The 23,870-nt window shown below is 46.7% G+C and overlaps 1 protein-coding gene across 1 annotated transcript in view; it reads right to left on the bottom strand.

Annotated features, from left to right (window-relative positions):
• The window catches only part of TTLL3 (tubulin tyrosine ligase like 3), a 30,998-nt gene extending 7,166 nt beyond the window's left edge, over nucleotides 1–23,832 (bottom strand). Inside the window, 11 exon segments of the mRNA XM_029916896.1 lie at nucleotides 4,214–4,649; nucleotides 5,802–6,045; nucleotides 10,020–10,168; nucleotides 13,429–13,621; nucleotides 14,851–14,949; nucleotides 15,688–15,802; nucleotides 17,144–17,272; nucleotides 18,380–18,477; nucleotides 18,617–18,785; nucleotides 20,490–20,581; nucleotides 20,772–23,832. Coding sequence (XP_029772756.1) covers nucleotides 4,214–4,649; nucleotides 5,802–6,045; nucleotides 10,020–10,168; nucleotides 13,429–13,621; nucleotides 14,851–14,949; nucleotides 15,688–15,802; nucleotides 17,144–17,272; nucleotides 18,380–18,477; nucleotides 18,617–18,785; nucleotides 20,490–20,581; nucleotides 20,772–21,210 — 2,163 coding nt within the window. The 5' untranslated portion in view covers nucleotides 21,211–23,832.
• Nucleotides 23,833–23,870: the final 38 nt, after the last annotated feature.

The raw sequence follows: 23,870 nt of genomic DNA, 5'->3' as shown, positions 1-23,870 counted from the left end.
ACACACACACACACACACACACACACACACACACACACACACACTGGAGTATTACATGGCAATGAAAAGAATGAAATCTGGCCATCTGTAGCAAAGTGGATGGACCTCGAGGGTGTCATGCTAAGTGAAATAAGTCAGGCGGAGAAGGACAAATACCATATGTTTGTACTCATAGGTCTAATGGGAGAACAGGAGAAACCTAATGGAGGACCATGGGGAGGGGAAGGGGGAAAGAGAATTGGGGAGAGAGAGAGAGATGTAAAACCTGAGAGACTATTGAATACTGAAAAGCAAGGGTTGAAGGGGGAGGCGGGGAGCACTGGGTGTTATATAGAAACCAATTTGACAATAAAGTATTTAAAAATTTTAAAAATTTAAAAAAAGAAAAAGTATCTGCACCTCCATGTTCATGGCAGCATTATTTACAATATCCAAAATGTGGAAGCAATCCATGTCCATCCATTAATGGATGAATGAATAAAGAAAATATGACTGTCTATCTATCATGAAGTGTTATTCAGCCATAAGAAGAAGGGAATCTTGCCATTTATACAATATGGATGGGCTTTGAGGGAAGAAATTACGCTAAATGATATACGTCAGAGAGAAAGGCAAGTATCTCATGATGTAAATTATATGTGGAATCTAAAATAAAAATAAAAACAAAATGAGAAACAAAAACCTGAACTCATACAGAGAACAGAGTAGTAGTTGCCAGAGGCAGTGATCAAAATGGATGAAGGGGATCAAAAGGTTCAAATGTCATTATAAAATAAGTCAGTCATGGATATAATGTGATATATCATTAATAATATGGCATTGCATATTGGAAAGTTGCTAAGAGAGTAGACTTTATAAGTTTTCATAAGAAAATATGTGTGGTAATGGATGTGAACTAGACTTATTGTGGTAATCACTTCACAATATATACAAATATCGAATCATTCATTATGTTGTATACCTGAAACGTATATAGTATTGCACATCAATTACATCTCAATAAGAAAAAAACTTCAGAGAAATCAAGTCCTGTAAAGCAGCGAAAGATCTTTTAAGCATCCCAAGGGCAGACCTGAATGTCTTACGTTTCAGTTTTCAACACATTTTGAGTTAACAGGGTTGTAGGCACTCTCCGATAACTTGAGAGCTTTGTCCTGCAGTAGCATCACAGAGAGGAGAGCCATCTCTAAGAATTGTGGATATGCCTTTGGTGTAATGAAGTACATTATAAATTGACATATAAGAAACCCACAAAGTTTTTAAAAATATGCACTTGGACTGAAAGGGACAGAAACAATATGAAATCAAAGAGGCTTCTGTACCCCTTCTTCTATGAGCAGGTAACAGACTAAGAACTACTTGAGGATGTTCATGGGATAGGATGATTTAGGGCTGAACTGAGATTCCAATGGATGGAAGCAAGAGCCATAGAGAATTCCTAGGAAGTTAACGATGGTCCTAATAGCAGAACTGGAAATGTGTGCCGGACTAGATTTCAGAGTTGCTCTGGATCAATGCTTCCTGTGTATTTCCTACTCTGTCTGTCCATTTTGAGTGCGAGAATCTAAAAAAGGGAAAAGTAGGACAAAGTAAGACAAAACCAACAAATGCAAATGGTGAATCTTTATTACATGTTGGTTTAAAAAAAAAACAAAAATGGGGGTGCCTGGACAGCTCAGTCAGTTGAGCAACTGACTCTTGATTTTGGCTCAGGTCATGATCTCATGGTTGGTCAGTCAGTCATGAGATGGAGCCCCACATTGGGCTCAGTGTGGGGCGTGGAACCTCTCTCCCTGTCCCTTCCCCACATGTACACATGTGATCTCTCTCTCTCTCTCTCTCTCAAAATAAACTTTAAAAATGGTTTTAATAAATAAAAATTAAAAACAAAAACAAAAAAAGCTATAAAAGATTTTCAGGACAACTAGGACATCTGAAAAATGCAGATGAGTAGTCCTTAAGCCGGATGGTTTAGAAGAGTCTCTGGGGGTGGGGCTTCCTGACACCTGTGTCTTTGGGAAGCTCGCTGGATGATTCTGGCCTGTGAATCAGCATTTGGGAACAATTGTGCTAGAAGGTTCCTTTCTCCCTTGGTTTTGTCTTATTTTCCTGCCCTTACATTTGTTTTTTGAAATCATTATGCCAATATTAATTTATGATCAGTAACTATGACAAAGACCAGGACATTTGGGTCATGTAATTAGCATTTCTCTACCTGTGGCCAAACTTTGATAGAAGCCAAATCCTTTTTTTAAATATTTATTTATCTTGGGAGAGAGAGGGGCAGAGGGAGAGAAAGAATCCCAAACAGGCTCTACACTCAGCACTCAGAGTGGAGCCTGATGCAGGGCTCTATTTTATGACAGCCAGATCATGACTTGAACCAAAATCAAGAGTTGGACGTTTAACCAACTGAGCCACCCAGGTGCCCCAAAAGAAGCTGTATCCTAATCAGAATGATACTTAAGATTAGGATACTTAATTTAACTGCCACAAGAAACTGCAGAGTTCAGAAATGCTTGAAATTGGTCTTCTGACTGATTTTTAAAAACTGCATACTGTTCCAATAAGTGGACTCAAATCTCTTTCTGGAACAAGGCATGTAAAGTTATTATGAAAGGAATAAAATAATAACAATAATAACAACAGCAGCAGCTTCAACTGACTCTTACTGTATCCGGGCATTGTACGTGATGCTGTCTATCATGAGACACCTGACAACCTTATTAGGTAACAACAAGAGCTAAAACGTGTACCATTTATGATGCTCAACCACTGTTTGAAGGGCTTTACCTATGTCCTCATTTAATTATCACAACCTTATGAGGTAGGGATTATTTTCAGTCCTGCTTTACAGATGGGGAAACTGAGATTCCTAGGGATTAGAGAATTGTTCAAAGTCACACAGCTCATAGTGAGCACGGATTTGAACCCAAGGAGGTTTGGCCTTTAACACTTCGTCATATGCCTCTCTAGAAATATGATCCACATGTATATTTTTGCTATTGTTAGTGTCGTTAACACAGTGTATTATCTGTTTCAGGTATTCAACAGAGCAATTCAACAATCCCACACAATTCTCAGTGCTCATCAAGGTAAGTGTACTCTTAATCCTCTTCGCCTGTTTCACTCATACTCCCACCCCCACCCCTCTGGAAGCCATCAGTTTGTTCTCTATAGTTAAAAGTCTGGTCTGGGGCACCTGGGTGGCTCAGTCAGTTAAATGTCTGACATTGGCTCAGGTCATGATCTAGCAGTTCATGAGTTTGAACTTCACATTGTGCTCTGTGCTGACAGCTCAGAGCCTGGAGCCTGCTTCAGATTCTGTATCTCCCTCTCTCTCTCTGCCCCTCCCCTGTTCATACTCTCTCTCTCAAAATAAATTAACATTAAAAAATTTTTGTTTTAAGTCTGGATTTTGGTTTGTCTTTTATTTCTTTGTTTTGTTTCTTTTTTCTTTTTTTTATTTTTGAGAGACAGAGAGAGACAGCGTGAGCAGGGGAGGGTCAGAGAGAGAGGGAGATACAGGATCTGAAGCAGGCTCCAGGATCTGAGCTAGCTGTCAGCACAGAGCCCGATGCGGGGCTCAAACCCATGGACTGCAAGATCATGACCTGAGCCGAAGCTGGATGCCCAACTGACTGAGCCACCCTCTTTGTTTTGTTTCTTAAATTCCACAGAAGTGAAATCATATGGTATCTGTCTTTCTCTTCCTGGCTTATTTCGCTTAGCATCATGCTCTCTAAATCTATCCATGTTGTTGCCAATGGCAAGATTTCATTTTTATGGCTGAACGATATTCCACTGTATATACCACATTTTCTTTACCCATTCATCTCCTGGTGGACACTTAGGCTACTTCCACAATTTGGCCATTGTAAATAATGCTGCAATAAACACAGGGTGCATATATCCCTTCAAATTAATGTTTTTATATTCTTTGGGTAAATATCCACCAGTGCCATTACTGGACCATAACGATGACCCACACATATTAACTCATTTTCACCCTCCCAAACCCTATGAGAAAGATGGTAATGGCATCTTCATTTGGCAGATGAGAAAATAGAGGAAAAGTGGCTGTACTGCGTCAATGTGGCAGGACCAGAACTTGAACCGGGACTGTCTGCCTGCAGTGCCCTGTGCTTCACGAGGGGGATGCGTGGAAGAGGGGGCTGACTCCCGGGGTCTTGCCTGGGCCCAGCTGCCTCACCTGCTTGTAGATGAGCTCGAACGCTCCCGTGTCACAGTTGCGGTCTAGCCGCCGGTCGATAACCACTCGCAGGGTGTCAGCTTGCACACCTGCACAGAGCCGGGCGGTGACAGCCGTGGAGGGGGCCATGGTGGGGCTGGCATTGATCTCAATCAGCCAAGGCTGGAAGTCCTCACCGAACACAAAGTCAGCACCATAGAGCTCAAAGCTGGCCTTCCGGCACTGCACAGTGTCCTGGGAGGTCTGCAGGGCATGGATCACAGCAGTCTTCATGCCAGGCACGATGACAGTGGACCATGCGTGTGGGGCCCCCATCTCCTGCAGGTGGGCCTGGAACTTCTGGCTGGACCACATGTTGTCTGAGGGCAGCAGCGGATGCCGATGGCATGAATTCTCCAGGTGCTTCTGGATGGAGTTGTTGCACAGGTGCACGGAACTGGGGCACAGGGCAGAAAGCTGGGGTCTGGGTCCCCATGCCTCTCCCACCCGAATGTAGGGAGAGGACAGGCAAACCCTGGAACCACCCCTAGGCCACAATGCTGTTCACCTTAAAATGGGACTCAGCTGGGGAGGACAAGAAGGACAAAGACCTGGGCACCACCACATTCTTCTAGGGCCAGAACCAGTCTTATCCCTCTGAGGGCACTACCAGTGGGGCCCAGTATTATGTACATTAGTCTCAATTAACCCTTCCAGTGCCTGGAAGGTAAGAAGGTGGCTTAGGAGTATGGGCCCCGGAATCAACTGCTCAAGTCCCATCTTCACCCCCAACCAGTTGTGACATCTTTTCACCCAAGTGCTCCTCCACATCTGTCAAATGGAGGTAGTGATAGTACCCACTTCACCCAGTTTTCATGAATGACTGAGATAATATGCATGAAGCACTTAGCACCCGTCACATACGCAGCATTCAGTAACTGACTGATGAGTTTCATAACACTGCCTCCATTCTTTGGATGTGAAAAACGAAGCTTAAGTTGGTTTCACTTGACCAAAAGCACACAGCTTAGAAGCTGCAGGGATGGAATCCAAACCCAGGGCTCACCAAGACTTTCTCTTACCCCCCAAGTTAATACTGCAACCTGACTCTCTGCTCTCACATTTCTCCTGAACCCCCTCACCCTGCCCTACAGTCTTTTTAAAATAACATCTATCATTTTATTACCTATTAGATAATTCTACTTATTACACTGTTTATGAGTAACAGCATTACAATGATGCTTTATAAGCATAAGGTACCTGATATCACTTGTTCTAAAAGAGATAAAATTAAAATAAGATAACCATTTTCTACTTAGAGTGGCAAAAACAAGCAACAGTGTTGGGTAGGACATAGGCAGACACATTTCATATGTGTCTACCTTATGTGTGGGAATGTGAGCTCTTGAGAGCTGGGCTCTTGTTTTGTTCACTGCTATATCTCAAGTGTGTAGGACACACTCGGTAGGTATCTGTCAGATGGACAGAGGACCTGCCTGTGTGCGGTCTGGGTCTGGAGCCCAGCGTCCCACTGGGGAACCAACCACCTGTTGCTGGTCAGCTCCCCAGCTAGACAGGAAGCTCATAGGAAATAAGGGATGCAGCTCACTTGTCCAGGTTCGTCAAGGAGAAGGGCTGTGTGGAGAAGCGGATGTAGCTGTCACGGTAGAACCACACAGTAAGTGGGTTCCAGTCAGTCACCAGGAACCACTGTCTCAGGTCAAACTTGGTGCCAAAGATGAGTAGGGGCCGCTCAATATACTTCTGTACCACCCACTTGCCGTCCTTCATCATCGTGGGGTTGCCGTTTACCAGCTTCAGCATCTCCTCCAGGTGGTCCATACACATGATGCCTATGAGGGAAAGAGGGTGGTCAGGGATCGGGTCAGGCTTGGGCTAGAAGAGCCAGGGGACCATGGACAGCTCATCTTAAGCCCTCATCCCTGCAGAACTGATAGGGCCAAGTAGGTAAGAGTGCTTCTCCACAACCCTGTTCTCTTTGGCAAAGCTGAGAATCTGCCAAAGATTAAGAAATTGCAGGAAGGGGCGCCTGGGTGGCTCAGTTGGTTAAGTGTCCAGCTTTGGCTCAGGTCACGATCTCACAATCCGTGAGTTCGAGCCTTGAATGGGGCTCTGTGCTGACAGTTCAGAGCCTAAAGCCTGCTTCAGAATCTGTGTCTCCCTTTCTCTCTGCCCCTCCCCAACTCATGCTCTGTCTCTCTCTCTCTCTTAAAAAATAAACATTAAAGTTTTTTTTTCAAGATTAAAAAATTGTTTTAATTAACCACTTTTGTTTGATTGAAAAGTAATACATGCACACTTAAAAATTCAAACCATATTAGGCTTTTCAAAATACCATATGCATATATGACTGATTTTTTTCCCAGTAATAAACAGAATATAAAACATAAAAGCAGGCAGTACAAAGGGTATACAATAAAAAACATATACTTCTTTCTCAGAGGCCACCAACTGCTGCTTCCAGGTCCAATGGCTATCTTTCCAAATTATGGGAGAGTCTATGTGCCTCAGTTTGATAAGATTCTAACTAGACATGTTAAGGATTTAAAATAGTTCTGGCCCACGGTGAGCATTCAGTAAATGTTAACTCCTATCATTATTATTATTAGCAACTTGTAGAATAAATTTCTAGCTGTAGATATGCTGGCTCCAAGGGTATGTACCTTTTTTCATTTTATATTACAAAAGATGTTCTACCAATTTGCACTCCCAGCAAAACTATACGAGATTATGTATCTGCCCACATCCTTCCTAACACTATTGATTATTTTGGGCATTCTCTTAGGTAGAAAATAGTTACCTTATTTTATCTCTTTTATAACAAGTGACATTAAGTACCTTGTACTTAAAAGGCATCATTTTAATGCCAATAAATATCAGAATCACATTGCAAAGATACTCACAAGTCAATCTCATTCCTTCACTGTTTGGCCCCCAAAGCAGCCTGATCACCTGCCAATGGCACAGAATAATTTGTGTCTGTTTCCCAAGCCAGATCCTTTCTCAAATGGCCAGAATCATCATCAAGATTCCCAAGAACATAATGCCTTGTATAACTAAAAATTAAGGCTATTCATGTCCATTGATCCAGCAATTTCTTTTTTATGAATTTATCCTAAGGGCGCCTGGGTGGCTCAGTCAATTAGGTGTCCAACTTCAACTCAGGTCATGATCTTGCAGTTCATGACTTCAAGCCATACGTCGGGCTCTGTGCTGACGGCCCAAAGCCTGGAGCCTGCTTTGGATTCTATGTCTCCCTCTCTCTCTGGCCCTCCCATGCTCACTCTCTGTCTCTCTCTCACTCTCTCTCTCTCAAAAATAAACAGTAAAAAAATTTTTTTAAAGAAATGGATTAGGTAAATCCATGACAGTACATCTAAACAAGAGTGAAGTATGCAGGTATAAGACAGAAAGAGATAAGAGAGTACATACTGTACTTTTATGTAATATCTAAAACTAGGCAATAATAATTTATAGTACTATAAATCAGAACACGGGTTACCATTTTGTGGACAGAGAGACTGGGAGGGGTCCAGAAGGGGCCCTCTAGGATACAGGTATTTTATTTCATAATCTGGGTACTTTCCTCAAGTGTGTTCACTTCATGACAATTTGTCGAATTGTATGCTCACACCTTTTCACTGGAGTATCACATGTATGTTTCAATTAAGCTTTTCTAAAAAAGAAATGGAGACACAACTTTGAAATTTGGTGCTAGGTACATGGGGATTCACTGTGTTCTCTCTAGTTCGGTGTATTTTGAAAGTGTACGTAACAGTAAGCTAAGAACAGGAAAAAAAGAAAAAGCAGATCTAGATGTATTAAAATGAAGGGATTTCCAAGACTTATTATTAAGAAAAAGAAAGATACAAAAGAGAGATGAATAATACTAACTGACATGGAAAGATATAATAAATGAGAAAAGAAGGCTATAGAATAATATGTTGTTCAAAATAAAACAACATACACGTGCACACTCATGCTTCCTCACTCTCTCCCTCCCCGATGCAGGGAAGAAAGTATAGAAACACACAGAAAGACTAATAGTAATTACCTCAGTGAAACCAAAGGTGGCTTTTGCTTTCTTTTTTCTATTTTTCTGTATTGTCTAATCCTTTTTTAAATAATAAATGCATATTTTTATAACTGGCCAAAAAAAGTCACAAGTATTTTCAAGGTAGGAAAAGACAAGACCAAGAGGCTGGTTTTAAAGTGGCATGGGGGGAGAGACAGGCACCCTCCTATGCTGTTGGTGGCAATGTAAACTGGTGTAGCCGCTCTGGAAAACAGTGTGGAGGTTCCTCAAAAAAACTGTCAATAGAACTCCCTTATGACCCAGCAATAGCACTGCTAGGGATTTACCCAAGGAATACAAAAGTACTGATGCATAGGAGCACATGTACCCCTATGTTCATAGCAGCAATGTCAACAATGGCCAAACCATGGAAAGAGCCTAAATGTCCATCACCTGATGAGTGGATCAAGAAGATGTGGTTTATATATATATACAATGGAGTATTACATGGCAATGAGAAAGAATGAAATCTGGCCATTTGTAGGAAAGTGGATAGACCTCCAGGGTGTCATGCTAAGCGAAATAAATCAGGTGGAGAAGGAGAGATACCATATGTTTGCACTCATAAGTCTAACAGGAGAGCAGGAGAAACCTAATGGAGGACCAGGGGGAGGGGAAGAGGGGAAGAGAGTTGGAGAGAGAGAGGGACGCAAAACTTGAGAGACTATTGAATACTGAAAACGAACTGAGGGTTGAAGGGGAAGAGGGAGGGGGGAAAGAGGTGGTGGTGATGGAGGAGGGCACTTGTTGGGAAGAGCACTGGGTGTTGTATGGAAACCAATTTGACAATAAACTATTTGAAAAAAGGATTAAAATGATTAAAGACGAACCCAATTTAGTAAAAAACAAAAACAAAAAAAATAAACATAAAATCTTGTGATAAAAAAATAAAATAAAATAAAGTGACATGGGGATGTCACTCAGTGTCTGGACCTTCAACAGCTTCACCTGGACATGAACAAACTCAGTATTTGGGAGGATCTGGTGCCAAAGATCTGTTTTCCACATCTTTTGAGTCCTTAACCAGATTTTTAAGGCTGGGCTACTGCACCACTCAACTTGTTGGCTTCCCTGTTAGAATTCCACTCAGGCTGGGCTGAGCAGCCAGGATAACAGGTAAAAATAATAGCACATATAGAGCAGTTACTATGTAGAAGCACATATTATACTCACTTATCCTCTTGAGAAGGTAATATTGGCTCCATTTACCAAATGATGAAATGAGGTAGGCCAGAGGTTGATTCTCCTGCCCTAAGTCTTACAGACAGTAGGAGGCAGAGCATGGGTTTGGCCTGATACAGTCTGGCTTCCAGCATCCATACCCTTAAACACACGCTATACTTCATGAGGATGCACTGGTCACATAAGAGAGCCCATTGATGACAGACTACTGCACAAGAGTATCCCCAGATACTCAGGAGAGAAGGAGATGACACTGTCATCACAGCAGCCAATATTTATGGGGTGATTACTCTGTGCCAGACACCATGCTGAGATTTAGCCAAACCACCTCATTTAATCCTCACCGCACTATCACCTCTCACAGATGAAGGAACTGAGGTTCAGAGAGGTGATGTAACTTACTCAAGATCACATAGGCTATTAGTAGCAAAGCTGGCATTCAAACCCAGGCAGTTTGGGTCCAACACAGCCTGCACTATTAACCTCCCAGCCTCTAGGTGGAGAGGCAGGCTGTAGGGTGCTGGTGCAGGAAGCAGGGGCTGACCCCACCTCGTCCTCGGGACTTGGCTCCCGGCTTCACAATCCAGACGTTGCGATCTCCTTCCATGTCCATCTGCGGCACCACGGCCCGCAGCTGCTGCAGGATGTCCTCACAGCGCTGGATCTGAGTGTCGAGGTGCCTGAGTTCTGCCCCCTCGCTGTGGGGAGATGATGGGACTTGGGCAGGGCTGGGTCTGGGGGGCAGCCTGGCGGACAAGGCAAGTGGAAACACAAGCCCCCTGGCCAGGATCCAACCAGCCTAGGTCACACCCTCTCCCAAGACACCCAGGTAGGTCCATCCCACCCTCCAAGTTCTACCTGGCCCAGGGTGCCATCTGAGAATGCTAGAATATGAGAAGAGGGGGACATTCCACTCATTACATGCCCTCCTACTCCAACACTCTACCTTCTGCCACCTCCCTTTTCTTACAAGAGAATTTAATCACACCGGCATCTGACGATGAGGTGCTACTTCATGCCAGGCAAGTGCCAGGGGCTTCACATGTATTATCCCTGATCCTCTCTATGGCCCTGCCAGGGAAGTATTACTGGTCCCATCCTGGAGAAGTGTAAACTGAAGCTGGGACAGTTCAGAGACTAGCCCAAGGCCACATATTGAGTTAAGTGGCTGCGTCAGGATGCAGACACTGTCCTGCCTGATCCCTCCACCCATGGGTGATTTTGGGTGTTCATTGTCCTCCAAACCTGGACCTAACACCAGTTGATAGGTGGGTCTTTTTCTGGTCTAATTCTTCCTAAGCACATCTGTATCACACATCTCCTTGGCTTGTTTTCACTTACCACTCAATACCTACGTTTATTGGATTATTGTGTCTGTCTCCCTTCACTGGAATCCAAGCTCCGTAAGAGTAGGGACATTTTTTACGGTTGTTATCCTGAATTCCCGTCCCCCAGAAGTACACCTTCTAGGTGCTCCCTAAAAGTCTGTTGAGTGGATGAATGGTTGCCTGCCTCAGCCACCGTGCTGTGCAGATAAGGTTTATGGACAAAGACGGACTCTGTTCTCTACAAGACACGAATGTCCTGAACTAAACCAAGTCACAAAATACCCTAGACGGCAGCCTCATCCACACTCTCCCATTCCTTTCTTTCCAACTGAACAGGAAGGAAGCTTCCACTAGATATTAATCAATCCCTTTTTACATCTTAGCCTATGAGTGTCTCCAGCCGTGAAGAACTTATACTTATTTTAATAAGGAGGCTGCAGCACCCAACGGGGCAGCATCAGATCGTGGGGGCTTGGCAAGGCCTCTTAGGAATATTCACGCTTAAGTCCTAAATCTTCTATTTCCAGAGGGTTCGTTGGAAACTTTTCAGTGGGCCCAGGCATAGGGAATCTGCTCAATAAACCTGTGATTTGGTCCAGGAAAGTGACATATGATGGTGGCAGGGGCATGTGTCATTTGAAAAAGTACATTAGACATGACAATACGATTTTTATATTTACCAACAACAACAAAAAAGCAACCAGTGTCTGTGGGAAGTCAACCTTGATAACAGCCTGGCTGGTGAGCCATGGATTTGTTTTTAAAAATTTGAAAACGGGGCGCCTGGGTGGCTCAGTTGGTTAAGCAACCGGCTCTTGGTTTCGGCTCAGGTCATGATCTCACAGTTCGTGAGTTTGAGCCCCAATGACAGTACAGAGCCTGCTTGGGATTCTCTCTCTCTCTCTCTCTCTCTCTCTCTCTGCCCCTGCCCACTCATTGCTCTTTCTCTCTAAAATAAATAAACTTTAAAAAATAATACTAATAAAAAGTTGAAAACTGGGGTGCCTAGGTGGCTTAGTCAGTTGGCGTCTGACTTCAGCTCAGGTTGTGATCTCACAGTTGGTGAGTTCAAGCCCCACATCTGGCTCCATGCTGATGGTACTGAGCTTGCGTGGGATTCTCTCTCTCTCTCTCTCTCTCTGCTCCTCCCCTACTTGTGCTCTCTCTCTCTCTCTCTCTCTCTCTCAAAATAAACTTAGGCATGAAGTAATGAATTCTAACTATCTGTAGCTTCAGTGACTGAACCACTTACCACCATATATATTTGACTGAGGCAGCCAGGTGCCCCCAAACCTTCTTTTTTTCTTAAGGTAGGCTCTATGCCCAACACAGGGCTTGAACTCACAACCCTGAAATCAGCAGTCGCATGCTCTACCAACTGAGTCTGCCAGGCACCCTTATATGATGTAATATTTTACATAATCCTGACTTTGGGAAAGTGCCTAAGGCCCTCTAGAACTTGCCTTACATCTAGAAATACAACGGACTCAGGTTCTAATGTTCTTAGTCTTGAGAATTCTTAGTTTAAGAAGGAGGGGTCTTTTCTCGTACTTCTCTGGTAGCTCAGTACGTCATTCATTCCAAGCTCATTTATTAATTCTTTAGTCTTCCTATCAAAATGATGAAGTCTGCCCATTCCTTTCTACTAATATCACCGAGCTGAGGCACGTAGCACCCCCACCTGACTTGCTGCAAGCCTCCCCACCTGAGCTGTGTGTGTACCCACTGAGGGCAGGGACTACACTTCATTTCTGGAGCCACATGCTGGGCGGGCACACAGGAATCCTCAATAAATGCTGGGTGCCCTCCTGCCTTGGGGGGTGCTTCTCCCTTCCTCTTTCCCGCACACCTCTGCTGAATCGAATTCCCGTGTCAACTCAACTCCCTTCCTCTGATTGAGAACCTTTTCAGAAAGGGTCTTCTGAGAAGACAATCCCTCAGGATGCTTGGGGGAGGGCGCGGGGGGTGGGGGTTGGGGGCAGGGTCACTAAGGACTGGATATGCTGCACAGTCTCTCTCTAGGAGGTTAACACCACCCACAGGTTCTAAAAACTTGCATCAAGGAAGCCCTGATTAACTTTGTTAATCCGGATGTTTTCCAGATGCAATTGACAGCTAAAGCCTTTCATTCATCAAATCGATTTATGTCCCATAGAACTAAGCATCCTATGGCCACACTTTGGGAAACACTGGCCTCCAGGATAAACCCGAAATGACCTGACAGATTCTCATTTTGTGAATGAATCCTGTGAGTTTCACTGAGTGCATAACACAAATTATCCTGTCTAATCCTACCTTGGAAGCAGACATTATTTTGCATGTGAAAAGTAAAGCTCAGAGAGATGAGTGGTATTGTCAAGGTCAAAGAGCTTGGAAGCCGCCAAAAGTCAGGACTACCTGACAGCACAGGCCAGGATCTTAGTAATTACGCCATGCCAAGATTCAGGAAGAATTGGCTGGAACCTGCCCTGAAGGCAGTGGGAGTCCCTGAGCATTCTTGAGCAGTTGAGGCAAGGCAAACAAAGTGGGAGGCCTGCGGGAGGAGATCTATCCCTGAGCTCAGAACACAAGCTCCCTGAGAGCCAGGGAACCTGCCCAGGCCCCGAGGCCCTAGCCCTGGAGGTACTCACTGGACCACTTGGTAGTAGCGCTGGAGGAAGAGGGACCAGCCCTCAGCGCTGAGGTACAATGGCGCCTCCAGGCCCTTGTCGATGTCCATGTGAGCCAGGTTGCTAAGGTGCTCCTCACAGGCACAAAGAGCCTCATCCACAAACTCTGGGGACACTGTCGCTGGTTTTTTCTGTTTCATGTGCTGTGTGTCTCCTAAAGACAGAGAGGGGCCTGTCATTAGCTGACATGCAAGGCATGTAACCTGACATATGCCAAAACCCCCAATGCTCCAAGGCCTGTCATTTGCCAGAGGCCCAGCATACACCTGATACCCCTGACTGTCCTGGGACCTATCACTTGCCTGAGGCTCTGTTCTAAATTCACCTGGGACCCTAGTACTCACCTTTGGCCCCACTGTCCAGGACCTGTTATTCACTGGAGGTTCTACCCTAAATGCCCCAAAGCCTCTCAGGATCTACAGCCCCAGTGCACACCTGCAGCCTCTCTGTTCCTGGGACCTCTGACACCTGAGGCCTTTCTGTCCCTAATTCTGGCACACAACAGTCTTCTTTTCACCCGACACACCCAGGAGACAGCAATGGAGAGAACTCTTTCTGGAAGAGGCAGGGATTTTCCTCTATCCGGTAGAGCTTTCCCCTACTTCCCTGAATCCACGGCTGATAGGCCCTTGGATAACAGGATGGGCACTTATAGGTAGGAACTAAGTTCAGAGACAGAAAGGTCAAGCAGAGGGTTGGACCAACATGCAGTAAGGGATTCTCTGTGTCCCCCTCCACAAGGGACAAGGGGTCCTCAGATCACATAAAACTACATGGTTTCACTGCTTCTTTCTCATTCTGAGCTCCCCACAGGCAGGGATGGACCATGTCTTCTTAGTCTGTCCTCTCCATATTGGTTGGCCACATGCCAGGCCCACGGGATCGCTCAATGACACAGCGGATTAATTAACAAATGAATCAGAAGATGGGTGGGTGACTGGGAAAGAAGAACAGATGAGTGGGTGGAGTGGAGGATACATGGATGGTGGAGAATGGAAAAGCAGTTGGGGAGATGAGTTTGTGGGAGGATAGGAAGGAAGGCAGAGGAGAGGACAGATCGACAAGGAGTGTGGAGCTGAGAGAAGGTAGGTGAATGAGTAAATCAGCAGTGTGGGGATAAGTGGGGTGATTGGTGAATGAATAATAAATGGATGGGCGGATGAATGTGAGCTCAGTGGGTTGGGGGTGTGTGAGTAGGCAGGTAGATAGATGAGTAGATGGATGGATGGATGGATGGACAAGTGGACGGGTAGATGTGTGGATGGTGGGTGGGAAGAGGGGCAGATGGATGTGGCTAAAACACAGAGTGTAGATGAACAGATGGACGTATGGGGAGAAGGGTAAATGAAACAGGCAGGGAGTGGAGGTAACCACAGTACTTACCTGGGGCCTCTTCCATTTCTGCCTGCACAGAGACTGACTTCCATTTGGACTTGACCACCAGCTTGAGAACGTTGCGGGCAGCTGTCAGCCAGAAGTCCTCTGCTCCCGGGGCAGGGAATACCCTGCTCAGCCCCTGGGCTCAGGCCTGTTCTGGTTCTGGAACCTGATCATAACCTGCCCCATTTTGGATCCGGAACCTAACTACGTTCTGATTCTAGACTCTGGAGTTAGAACCTGGCTTCTGTTTCAGTTGGAGAACCAGGCTTAGAATCTGAGGTGGCATATATACTACCTTCAGAATCCTGCCTAGACCTGTTATCTCATTTTCCCCTTCCGTTCCTTCTGATCCACTTTTGACACTTATTCTACCCTGAGAACCAGACCTGAGCCCAGAACCTATGTCAGATTTGGAGAAGAATGTAAAGCTAGCATCTAATCTGAACCCAAATTCTGACCTAAACTTAGAACATGTTCTGAAGTCAGAAACCATTCTGACTTAGAAGCCCAAAGTCTACAGCCTTTTCTACATTAGGAACCCAATCAACCCAATGGAATTTGACACAGGCCTGGAACACACTATGGACTCTAAACTCAACCCATCGACCAACTTTTAGAACCTGCTTTAGAATACAAACTAAGCTGTCTGAGCTCTTCTGGGATCTGGGTTGACCAAGCTAGGAAGTTCATTATGGGAGGCACACGAGGGGAAGATAAGGATTGGGGATGGAGAAGGAAATCAGCTGTGGTGAATGAGGGCATAAGGAGAGGCCTTTTGCTCTCTAACCTAAACCAGGGTTTTAGCCTGGGGGTCCAGGCCTGGGGTTGACATCTCCTTACCTATGAAGGCCTTTTTGTCATCCTCAGCTCCCAGGCGGTAGCAGCGGGGAAAGAAGGAGTCAGCATCGGCCTCATCAAACCACGGCAAATTCCGGAGATTAAGACACAGACCCACCTATGGAGATAGCTGCTGATGGGGCACAGTGGGACTTGCCCAGAGCACCTTAAGGGACTCCCCACATGCACCGCTCGTGGAGACCCTGCTTGGATGTTCTCAGAGTCTCTGCTGCTGCTGCACTTGGCTAGGCCAGACTCACTCATACCCATTTCCATATGTATTCCCATGCAGTTTGCTCTGCCAAGATTGCCCTACATCCTTCCTATCCATCCTTCCACATTCTTTTTTTTTTCTTTTAAGTTTTATTTCTTTTTGAGAGACACAGAAAGTGAGAGAGCGCGCGCATGAGCAGCAAGGGGCAGAGGGAAAGAGAGCAGAGCCATCAGCGCTGTGAGATCAAGCCTGAGCCGAAAAGAAGAGTCAGATGCTTAACCCACTGAGACACCCAGGTGCCCCCTCTTTCACATTTCTGAAGACCTGCCTCCTCCTCTAGGCAATCTTCCTAGCCCGCACCAATAACACACTAGTAGGTTCCAATAATAAAGCTCATCATTCTCGCCAGAACCCTACAAAATAGGTGTTATTGGTACTCTCAGCACCTGGGTGGCACAGTGGGTTGGGCATCTGACTTCGGCTCAGGTCATGATCTCACGGTTCATGGGTTTGAACTCGGCGTCGGGCTCTGTGCCAACAGCTTGGAGCCTAGAGCCCGCTTCATACTCTGTGTCTCCTCTCCCTCTGCCCCTCTCCTGCTTGTATTCTCTCTCTCAGAAATGGATAAACTTAAAAAAAAGTTAAAAGTAAAAAAAAAAAAGGGGGGGCGCCTCGATGGCTCAGTCGGTTGCCTGACTTTGGCTCAGGTCATGATCTCACAGTTGATGGGTTCAAGCCCCACGTCGGGCTCTGTGGTGACAGCTCAGAGCCTGGAGTTGCTTTGGATTCTGTGTCTCCCTCTCTCTCTGCCCCTCCTCTGCTCATGCTCCCTCTCTGTCTCTGTCTCTCTCAAAAATAAACATTAAAAAATAATAAAATAAAAGTGAGGAAACTGAGGCTCAGAAAGGTGAAAACCCTTGTTAATAAACCCAGGTAAGATCGAATGGATCCATCAGCCAGATATCCCTTGCTTAAATGGTAAGGGTCTCTTGTTTACAGTGACTGGACTTGGTGTTTTTCTGGCTCCAGATCTCGTTTGGATCCTGGAGTCTATTTTAGTCATTATGTCTACATGTGCCAGACATGCTGGAGGGGTTGGATTTGAACCCAGGCCTGCCTGACTCCAAATTCCACTGAATTCCTCCCGTTATGAACTCTTACTCACCAGGAAAGCAGGGAGTGGGGTTGCCAGCCGGAGGACTAGTGGGTTAGAAGCTGCTATTCCCGGTGCCCTGGGGAACCTACCTTTGTGGTAAAGGAGCCAGCCCGGGCATAGTGGTTTATCATCTGGTCCTTGGAGAGGAAGCGACAGTCCAGCACATCCCGCCGAGTGGTCCAGATGAAATAGGGGATCTCATTCCGAACCATGCGGGACTGGGGAGAACAGAGGAGATAGGGGAGGCTGGTGTGGACAGTACAAGGCCTGAGAAATTTCTCCTTGCTCTTAAGCGCTGGCACACACGTGTGTGTGCATGCGTGCGTGTTCGTGTGTGAATATAAGAGGAGTATGCTTCCAAGGTGGCCTCTAGCCCACACCCCATCTCTGTGGAAGAGACATCTCTTCCTCCAGGGCACACACTTGGGAGCAGAGAGCAGGCTGGCTTGCAGAACTCCTTTGGTCAGGGACCCCTAGACAGTGACTGAGCTACACAACCTTTGTTTTGACCCAAGGCTATCACTGACTTGTTCAATGACAGGACAGTGACTTCAAGCAGATGGGCACAGAGTGTGTGACAAAGGCTCTCTCAAGATGCTACCTGCTCCATTCTTCCCACAACTCTGGGAGGTAGGATTACTAACAGGTGATGACATCATATGTCAGGCCCTGTTCTAAGTGCTTTCCTTTCTTCTTTCCTTCCTTCCTTCCAACATGGTTTTCCTTTCAACTCATTTAATGCTCATAAGAACCCCATGAGGTAGGTACTGCTGTTATCCCCATTTCACAGATGAGGGAACTGAGGCGCAGGCAGGGTAAGTGGCTTATCTAAGAGCTCATGAAACAGCCAGTGTTCAACTTCTAATGATATGCAAAAATGGCAATTTGGTATAGTTTAGCTTAGTAAGTGGTGGTGCTACGATTTAAAGCCAAGTGTCCTCACTTCAACACAGAGGAGTCCTCACCTCCGTGCCATCATATCAGCCCCTTTCAAAGCTTATTAGGCCCTACCTTCCAGCCTTCACTTGCCAAGGGCAGACGAAGGATGTGAAATATGGGAGTTTTATTTGGAAGGGGGATTGCCAGGTGTGGGGGTTATGCTGGCTTCTGATATAACCTGGCAGAATTCTGATCCCAGGCCAGCCTTGTCGGAGCCCCACTGTGTCCCTCACCACTCTCCTGGCCCATCCAGACTTTAGAGAAGCAGTTTCTACTACAGATGGGGAAACTGAAGCCCAGAGAAGGAAAGGACTTCTCGGAGGTAACCTAGCTGGACTCTACTGCTCTCCCTCTAGCCCCTCCCTGCCAGCCCCCAGGGACCTCACCATCAGAGCATGTGTCCCATCTAGGTCATCAAATTCCAGCAAATCATCAAAGTCAACCAGGTGTGGTGGCTGAAACGCCTCGGGTTTGTCTTCGTCCTCTGTGGATGCAGAGCCCAGGCCTGGTGAGGCCCCTATCCCTGCCCCATAGGCCCACACCAAAGTCTCAACCCTGGGACAGAGGAACCAAAGGAAAGGGACACAGGAGGGGCACCTGTGGAAAGGGAGGGAACGGCTCACCATCCTCAGTGGTGTCACTATCACCCATTACTGAGCCGTCCAGATCCTTCTGGGGTGGCGGCAGGATGGTGCCTGAGTGATAGACCATTTTCTTCTCCACCCAGCCTCTCTGGCGCAAGAGGCACCGTATCACTGGGTAGCGGCCTTGGATCATAAAGATCTTCTTCTGCTGTAAGTTGAGAGGATACTTATTCAGTAAGAATCATCCAAGTGCCAGACCTACAGGATACAGTGGTGACCCGGACAGTTCTGATTTCTGCCTTCAGGAAAGGTTTATGTTCTAATAGAGGAGATAAATTATAAACAAATGGAGAAATAAATATGCATAGTAATAATGGTAATAGCTAATAATTATTGAGGACCTACTATGCACTGCTTACCTTATGTGTATTATTAATAGTAATATGTATTTTTTATTAGATGCTATTATCCCCATTTAAGTGGTTATGAAACAGAGGCATAGAGAGATTGAAGAGTTTGGGCACACAGTAATTAGTGAAAAAAGCATTTAAATCCAGGCTGGCTGCCTTCCCAAACTGGATACTCAATGGGGACCCAGAGAGACTAGAAATACAATCATGGGAATGGTGAAGAGGAGTGCACAGAACTGGGCGAACAGCAGTTCAGGCAGAGGGAAAAGCATGTGCAAAGGTCTTGAGGCTGAATAGAGGTCAGAAGAGACTGGAAGGAAGCCAGGGAGAATGGGGTGTGGAAAACGAGAGGAGAGTTCCTGAGGAAGGCAGGTAGTGGTAACTTCTGGTAGACTGAGATAGGCCTGCAGGCCTTGAACAGACTTCAATTTTATGTTGAGGGTAGCCTGAAGCAATAAAAGCAAAGTGAGGGCGTGATATGCTTGGAGGCTTTATAAGTTTGTCTTGCTGCTATAAGGAGAACAGATAGAGGGGTGAGGGGAAGGGGGAGGAGAGGGGCCCAGGAGACCAATTAGAAAGCTGTTGTGGTTTGGGCAGGAGAAAAATCACAATAGCATTCTAGAATGAGAGTGAACAGGTCCAGAAGGTGATAGATGGAGACTCGTTTTGGAAATAGACGTGACTAGTTTTGCTGATGGGGTTAGATGTGTAGTAAGTGAGCAGGCTGCCTGGCCTGGTCAACTCTTGATTTCAGGGTCGTGAGTTCCAGGCCCATGCTGGGCATAGAGTTTACTTAAAAACAAAAACAAGAACAAAACATGGTTATCTAGATGTGTGGGTGAAGAAACAGAAAGATCATATTTCTAGCTTGAGAACTGGGAGACAGAAAGACCGGAGATGAGGGAAGACGACAGGTTTAGGCAGGAAAACCTAGAATATGGTTGGGGACATGAGTGCTTCTAAGTTCTCTCTGGATGGAGATGCCAAGTAGGGGAATGGATCTAAGGAGTGTGGAGTCAGAAGAGAGGCTGGCTGGAAAGGGCATGTAGAGGGCGCAGCCAAGAAGCTAGGTGTGGAGAGAGATCCAGGGAACCAGGAAAGCCCTGTGGAGGCTTCAAAGGCTGCATATTAGCAGCCAGGGAGGGAGAAAGGAAAACTGGGTGTGCAGACAGCCAAGCTCTTAATCTTGGTCTGGTACCTTGTGTCACTCTACACTGCTGCCCCACATGGGGGAGGGGCAGAGAAAGAGGGAGACATAGAATCTGAACTGGGCTCCAGGCTCTGAGCTGTCGGCACAAAACCCGATTCGGGGCTTGAACCCATGAACCGTGACATCATGACCTGAGCCAAAGTCGGACGCTCAACCAACTGAATCACCCAGGCGCCCCTGTTCGTTTGTTTTTAAAAACAAGAAAAACTGGAAGAACACAGTTCGCAGAGGCAGGTTAAGCCATTCTCAGGGCCCTAAGACACCCCCCCACACACCCCGAGCCCCCTCCGACCTTGACAGCTCTCTCCACGTGGATCCTGGCGTTTCTGAGCCGGCCCATGTGGTGAGACGCCTTGGAGAATCCTCGCCAGAGGACAAGGGAACCTGCAGAAAGATGTGGAGTAGGGATGGGGCAGGCTGGGAGCTCGGCCTAGCGTCTCTCCCGGCCTCCGACGCCCACACTCCTTTCTCCACTCTTCATACGGATGCCCACACTCCGCACTTCTCCAGACCTCCTCATTCCCTCCAGACCCCCTCATTCCCTCCACCCCAAGTCGTCTTCCCTCGCCACCACCTCCGACCAGGATGGGAGGGCCGCAACGGGCCTCATCCTCCTGCGACTGGGCATCATCCAGGGCCGAGGTGTGCGGGGACCTGAAACGGCGGAGATCCGCGGCACTCTGCGCTTGGATGCCGTAGGCCGGCAACTCGAAGGTGCGGCTTCCGCAGCGCGTAGAGGCGGGGCTGTCGGCCCCAGGTTTGCCACCTGCGCGAGCCCGCTTGGGATGGGCGGAGGCAGACCCGGGCCCCGGGAGCTTCTCCGGTGGCTGGAGCGCGGTGTGGTGCGCACAGGTCCATGGGGCGGGGGTTTTGGTGCTTGACTCGGGAGGCTGCAGCTTCCGCGGCCAGCTGCACACCCGGCCGCCCTCCTGGCAGAACCAGGCGGCAGAACCCCGGTGCGCGGCTTCCAGCGCCCCGGCGCTCAGAAGCAGCGCGGCGCCGGGACCCTGCATGCACCCCTCCTAGCGCGCAAGAGCCCGCCTCTCCTCTGTGCGCCGCCTCTTCTCAGGGGAGGGCCCAGCGCCGGCAGAAGCGGAGCCCTTAGTTCCGAGGCCCCGCCCTCTGTTTGCTGTCGCCCTGGAAACCATTCCCAGGGCACAATCAGGGATCCGGTAGTGGGTTTGGGGACTCCCTCCAGGGGGCTGAAATCCGGACCTCACCGAAGGTGGAAGTGCAGAGCACTGCACTGCACGTTAATTTCAGTGTCATGTTTCCTATGGTTTGAGACATTCCACAGTATTTATATAGAGAACAGCCGTGCTAGGCTGGCAGTAATCTAGATGCCTGAGACTGGAAGAACAAGCTAGATAGAGGTGATTCCTGACCTCATGGAGCTTACAGCCCAGTGGAGGGAAAACAAAATAGCAAGCAACAAAGAAATAAAACAGCTGTAGGTATGAAAAGGGCAATCAACAAGCAGTGAACTGAAACCAGAAAGGGGATAAAGTTTAGACAAGGCAAAGATGTCCTCTCTGAAGAGGTTACCTTTAAGCTGAAGGCTACACAACGCAAAAGAGGTCAGGAATTGGCTAGGGAAGAGAAGAATAGTATTCCAGGGAGAGGAAAGTCTCAGCAACTGCCCCGAGGAGGGTAAGAACCTTCCCAGGGAACTAAAAGGCAGCCAGTGTGGCTGGAGCCTGGTGAAGCTGGATCAGATCTGCAGGGGGAGGTGGAGGGGCCGAGTAAGGTCTTTGAGGACTGATCTGAAAGCCAGGGCAGCAGATGGAGAAAACAATGGGAAAGTAGAGTGCAGCACCATCTCCACCCCCCTGACCCTCTCTGGCCCCACACCACCAATAACTCAGAAATAGGAAAAGAGATCATTGAGTCAACCACAGAAAAAAATAACAGCCACAGCCCTCAAGACTGCAAAGACTCTTAGTGAAACATTTTTGGAGGTAGTGGCAAAGTAGGATCTTCCGAAGTCACAGGTGACACAAATAAGGCTCCAAAATGTTAATTTGCCTAAAACCACACAGGAGAGCCAGCAGTGGAACTCAGGTCTGACTCCAAAACCCCACTTTTACTTAACAGAAGTACACATTATCACTCAGATGGATTACCTATTAGTCATAGAAGTACCAAAGGAGCAATCCTGAGGTACAAACTCCAGCAGTGCTCCTTTGAGCAGAGTATGAGTAAGAGAACTCTGGTCCAAGAAACCAACTTTGTTCATTATGGGGTAAATCCACCAGTACCAAGAAGGTGGGTCCTCAACCTCACTGTCCAGGCAACCTCAACCCGAGATCACAATTTCCAACCCGCCTTGGTTGGAGACAGCTTCCCAAAAGGAATGCCCCCAGAAGGGCGCAAGCTGATTGGCAACCATCCAGTCTGTTCTTTCTCCTCAGCCTCAAATCTGGTTTTAGGAGCTCCAGGTCCTGGGAGATGGATCTGTGACAAATGACTGGCTCACCTACGCAATGCTGTCCTGTGAGGGTTCTGAGAGCAGCTGCCATTCTCTAGTGAACATCCAGCTTCACCATGAGCACTGGTAACAGTCACTGCCAAGCTAGAACATAGCCATGTGCCCTAGGGGAGGGCACACCTAATTCTGTAAGGCAGCAGGAGGTCACAGAGGGAATGTCATAAAAGGGATGATAGCTGTCCGGGTTGCTCCCACCCTAACCCTCTTCCCTTTAACATTACCTCAAGAGACTTCTTTGGTGATCTGGAAGAAACTCTTTTGGAAGCTCAGTTCAAAGGCTAACCCTTCTGAATTTTTCCCAACACCCACTTCCATAAATATACCCCCCATAGATGACCAGATTTGTTCCCGAATATGAAAACACTTCACCACACTTATTTACATACTTAGCTTTCACTACTCACCTCCCAAGGCTCTCCAAGACAGGGATAAGGTCTCTCGCCCCACCCCCATGCCTAGCAAAATGAAAATCACCAGTTTAGATACTGGGCTGATGGAAAGATCAGCTGTTGTTTATTCAGTGCCTATTTGGCAGGTACTGTATCAGATTGTTTACATTATCTCCACTTTATAGATTAAGAAACTGAAGCACAAAATAAATATAAGTAGCTCACGCAAATTCAGTCTTGAGAGTCAAGACTCACAGTGTTTGTTGTTTCATAACTTCAAGGAGTCACCAAAGTTTAGTGCTGTCCAACAGAACTTTCTCCAATAATGGAAATGTCATACATGTACTCTCTGACACAGTAGGAAGTAATCATTTGTAGTTAATGAACACCTGAAATGTCTCTGGTGGGACTGAGGAAGTGAATTTTAAGCTTTTATTTAACTGTAATAAGTTATACAGCCACATGTGGCTAGTGATTACAGATAGAAGTCCTGGATTTGAACTCTACCCTCTTGCTCACTAGCTGGGAGATTTGGGCAAGCTGCTACATCTCAAGGAACCTCCGTTTCCTTAGCCATAAAATAGAATTATCATCTCTCTGAGGTTACCTTTTAGCCCAACTGAGCTCTTTACATGAAAAGGACCAAAGCTCTAGAGAGGCAGAGAGCAGTTTCAGAAATGAATGGTGCTTAGGCTATCATGGGGTCTGGGTCTGGGCCCTTGGCACATAGAATGTCAGAAACCAATCAGGAGACACTGCTGATGGGGACCCCCAGGCCCAAGTGCCAGCTATGTGG

This window comes from Suricata suricatta, chromosome 12 (genome assembly GCF_006229205.1).
Source record: "Suricata suricatta isolate VVHF042 chromosome 12, meerkat_22Aug2017_6uvM2_HiC, whole genome shotgun sequence".
Classification (NCBI taxonomy): domain Eukaryota; kingdom Metazoa; phylum Chordata; class Mammalia; order Carnivora; family Herpestidae; genus Suricata; species Suricata suricatta.
The sequence above is the reverse complement of the archived record's forward strand: the minus strand, read 5'-3'. Positions and strand labels throughout refer to the sequence as shown.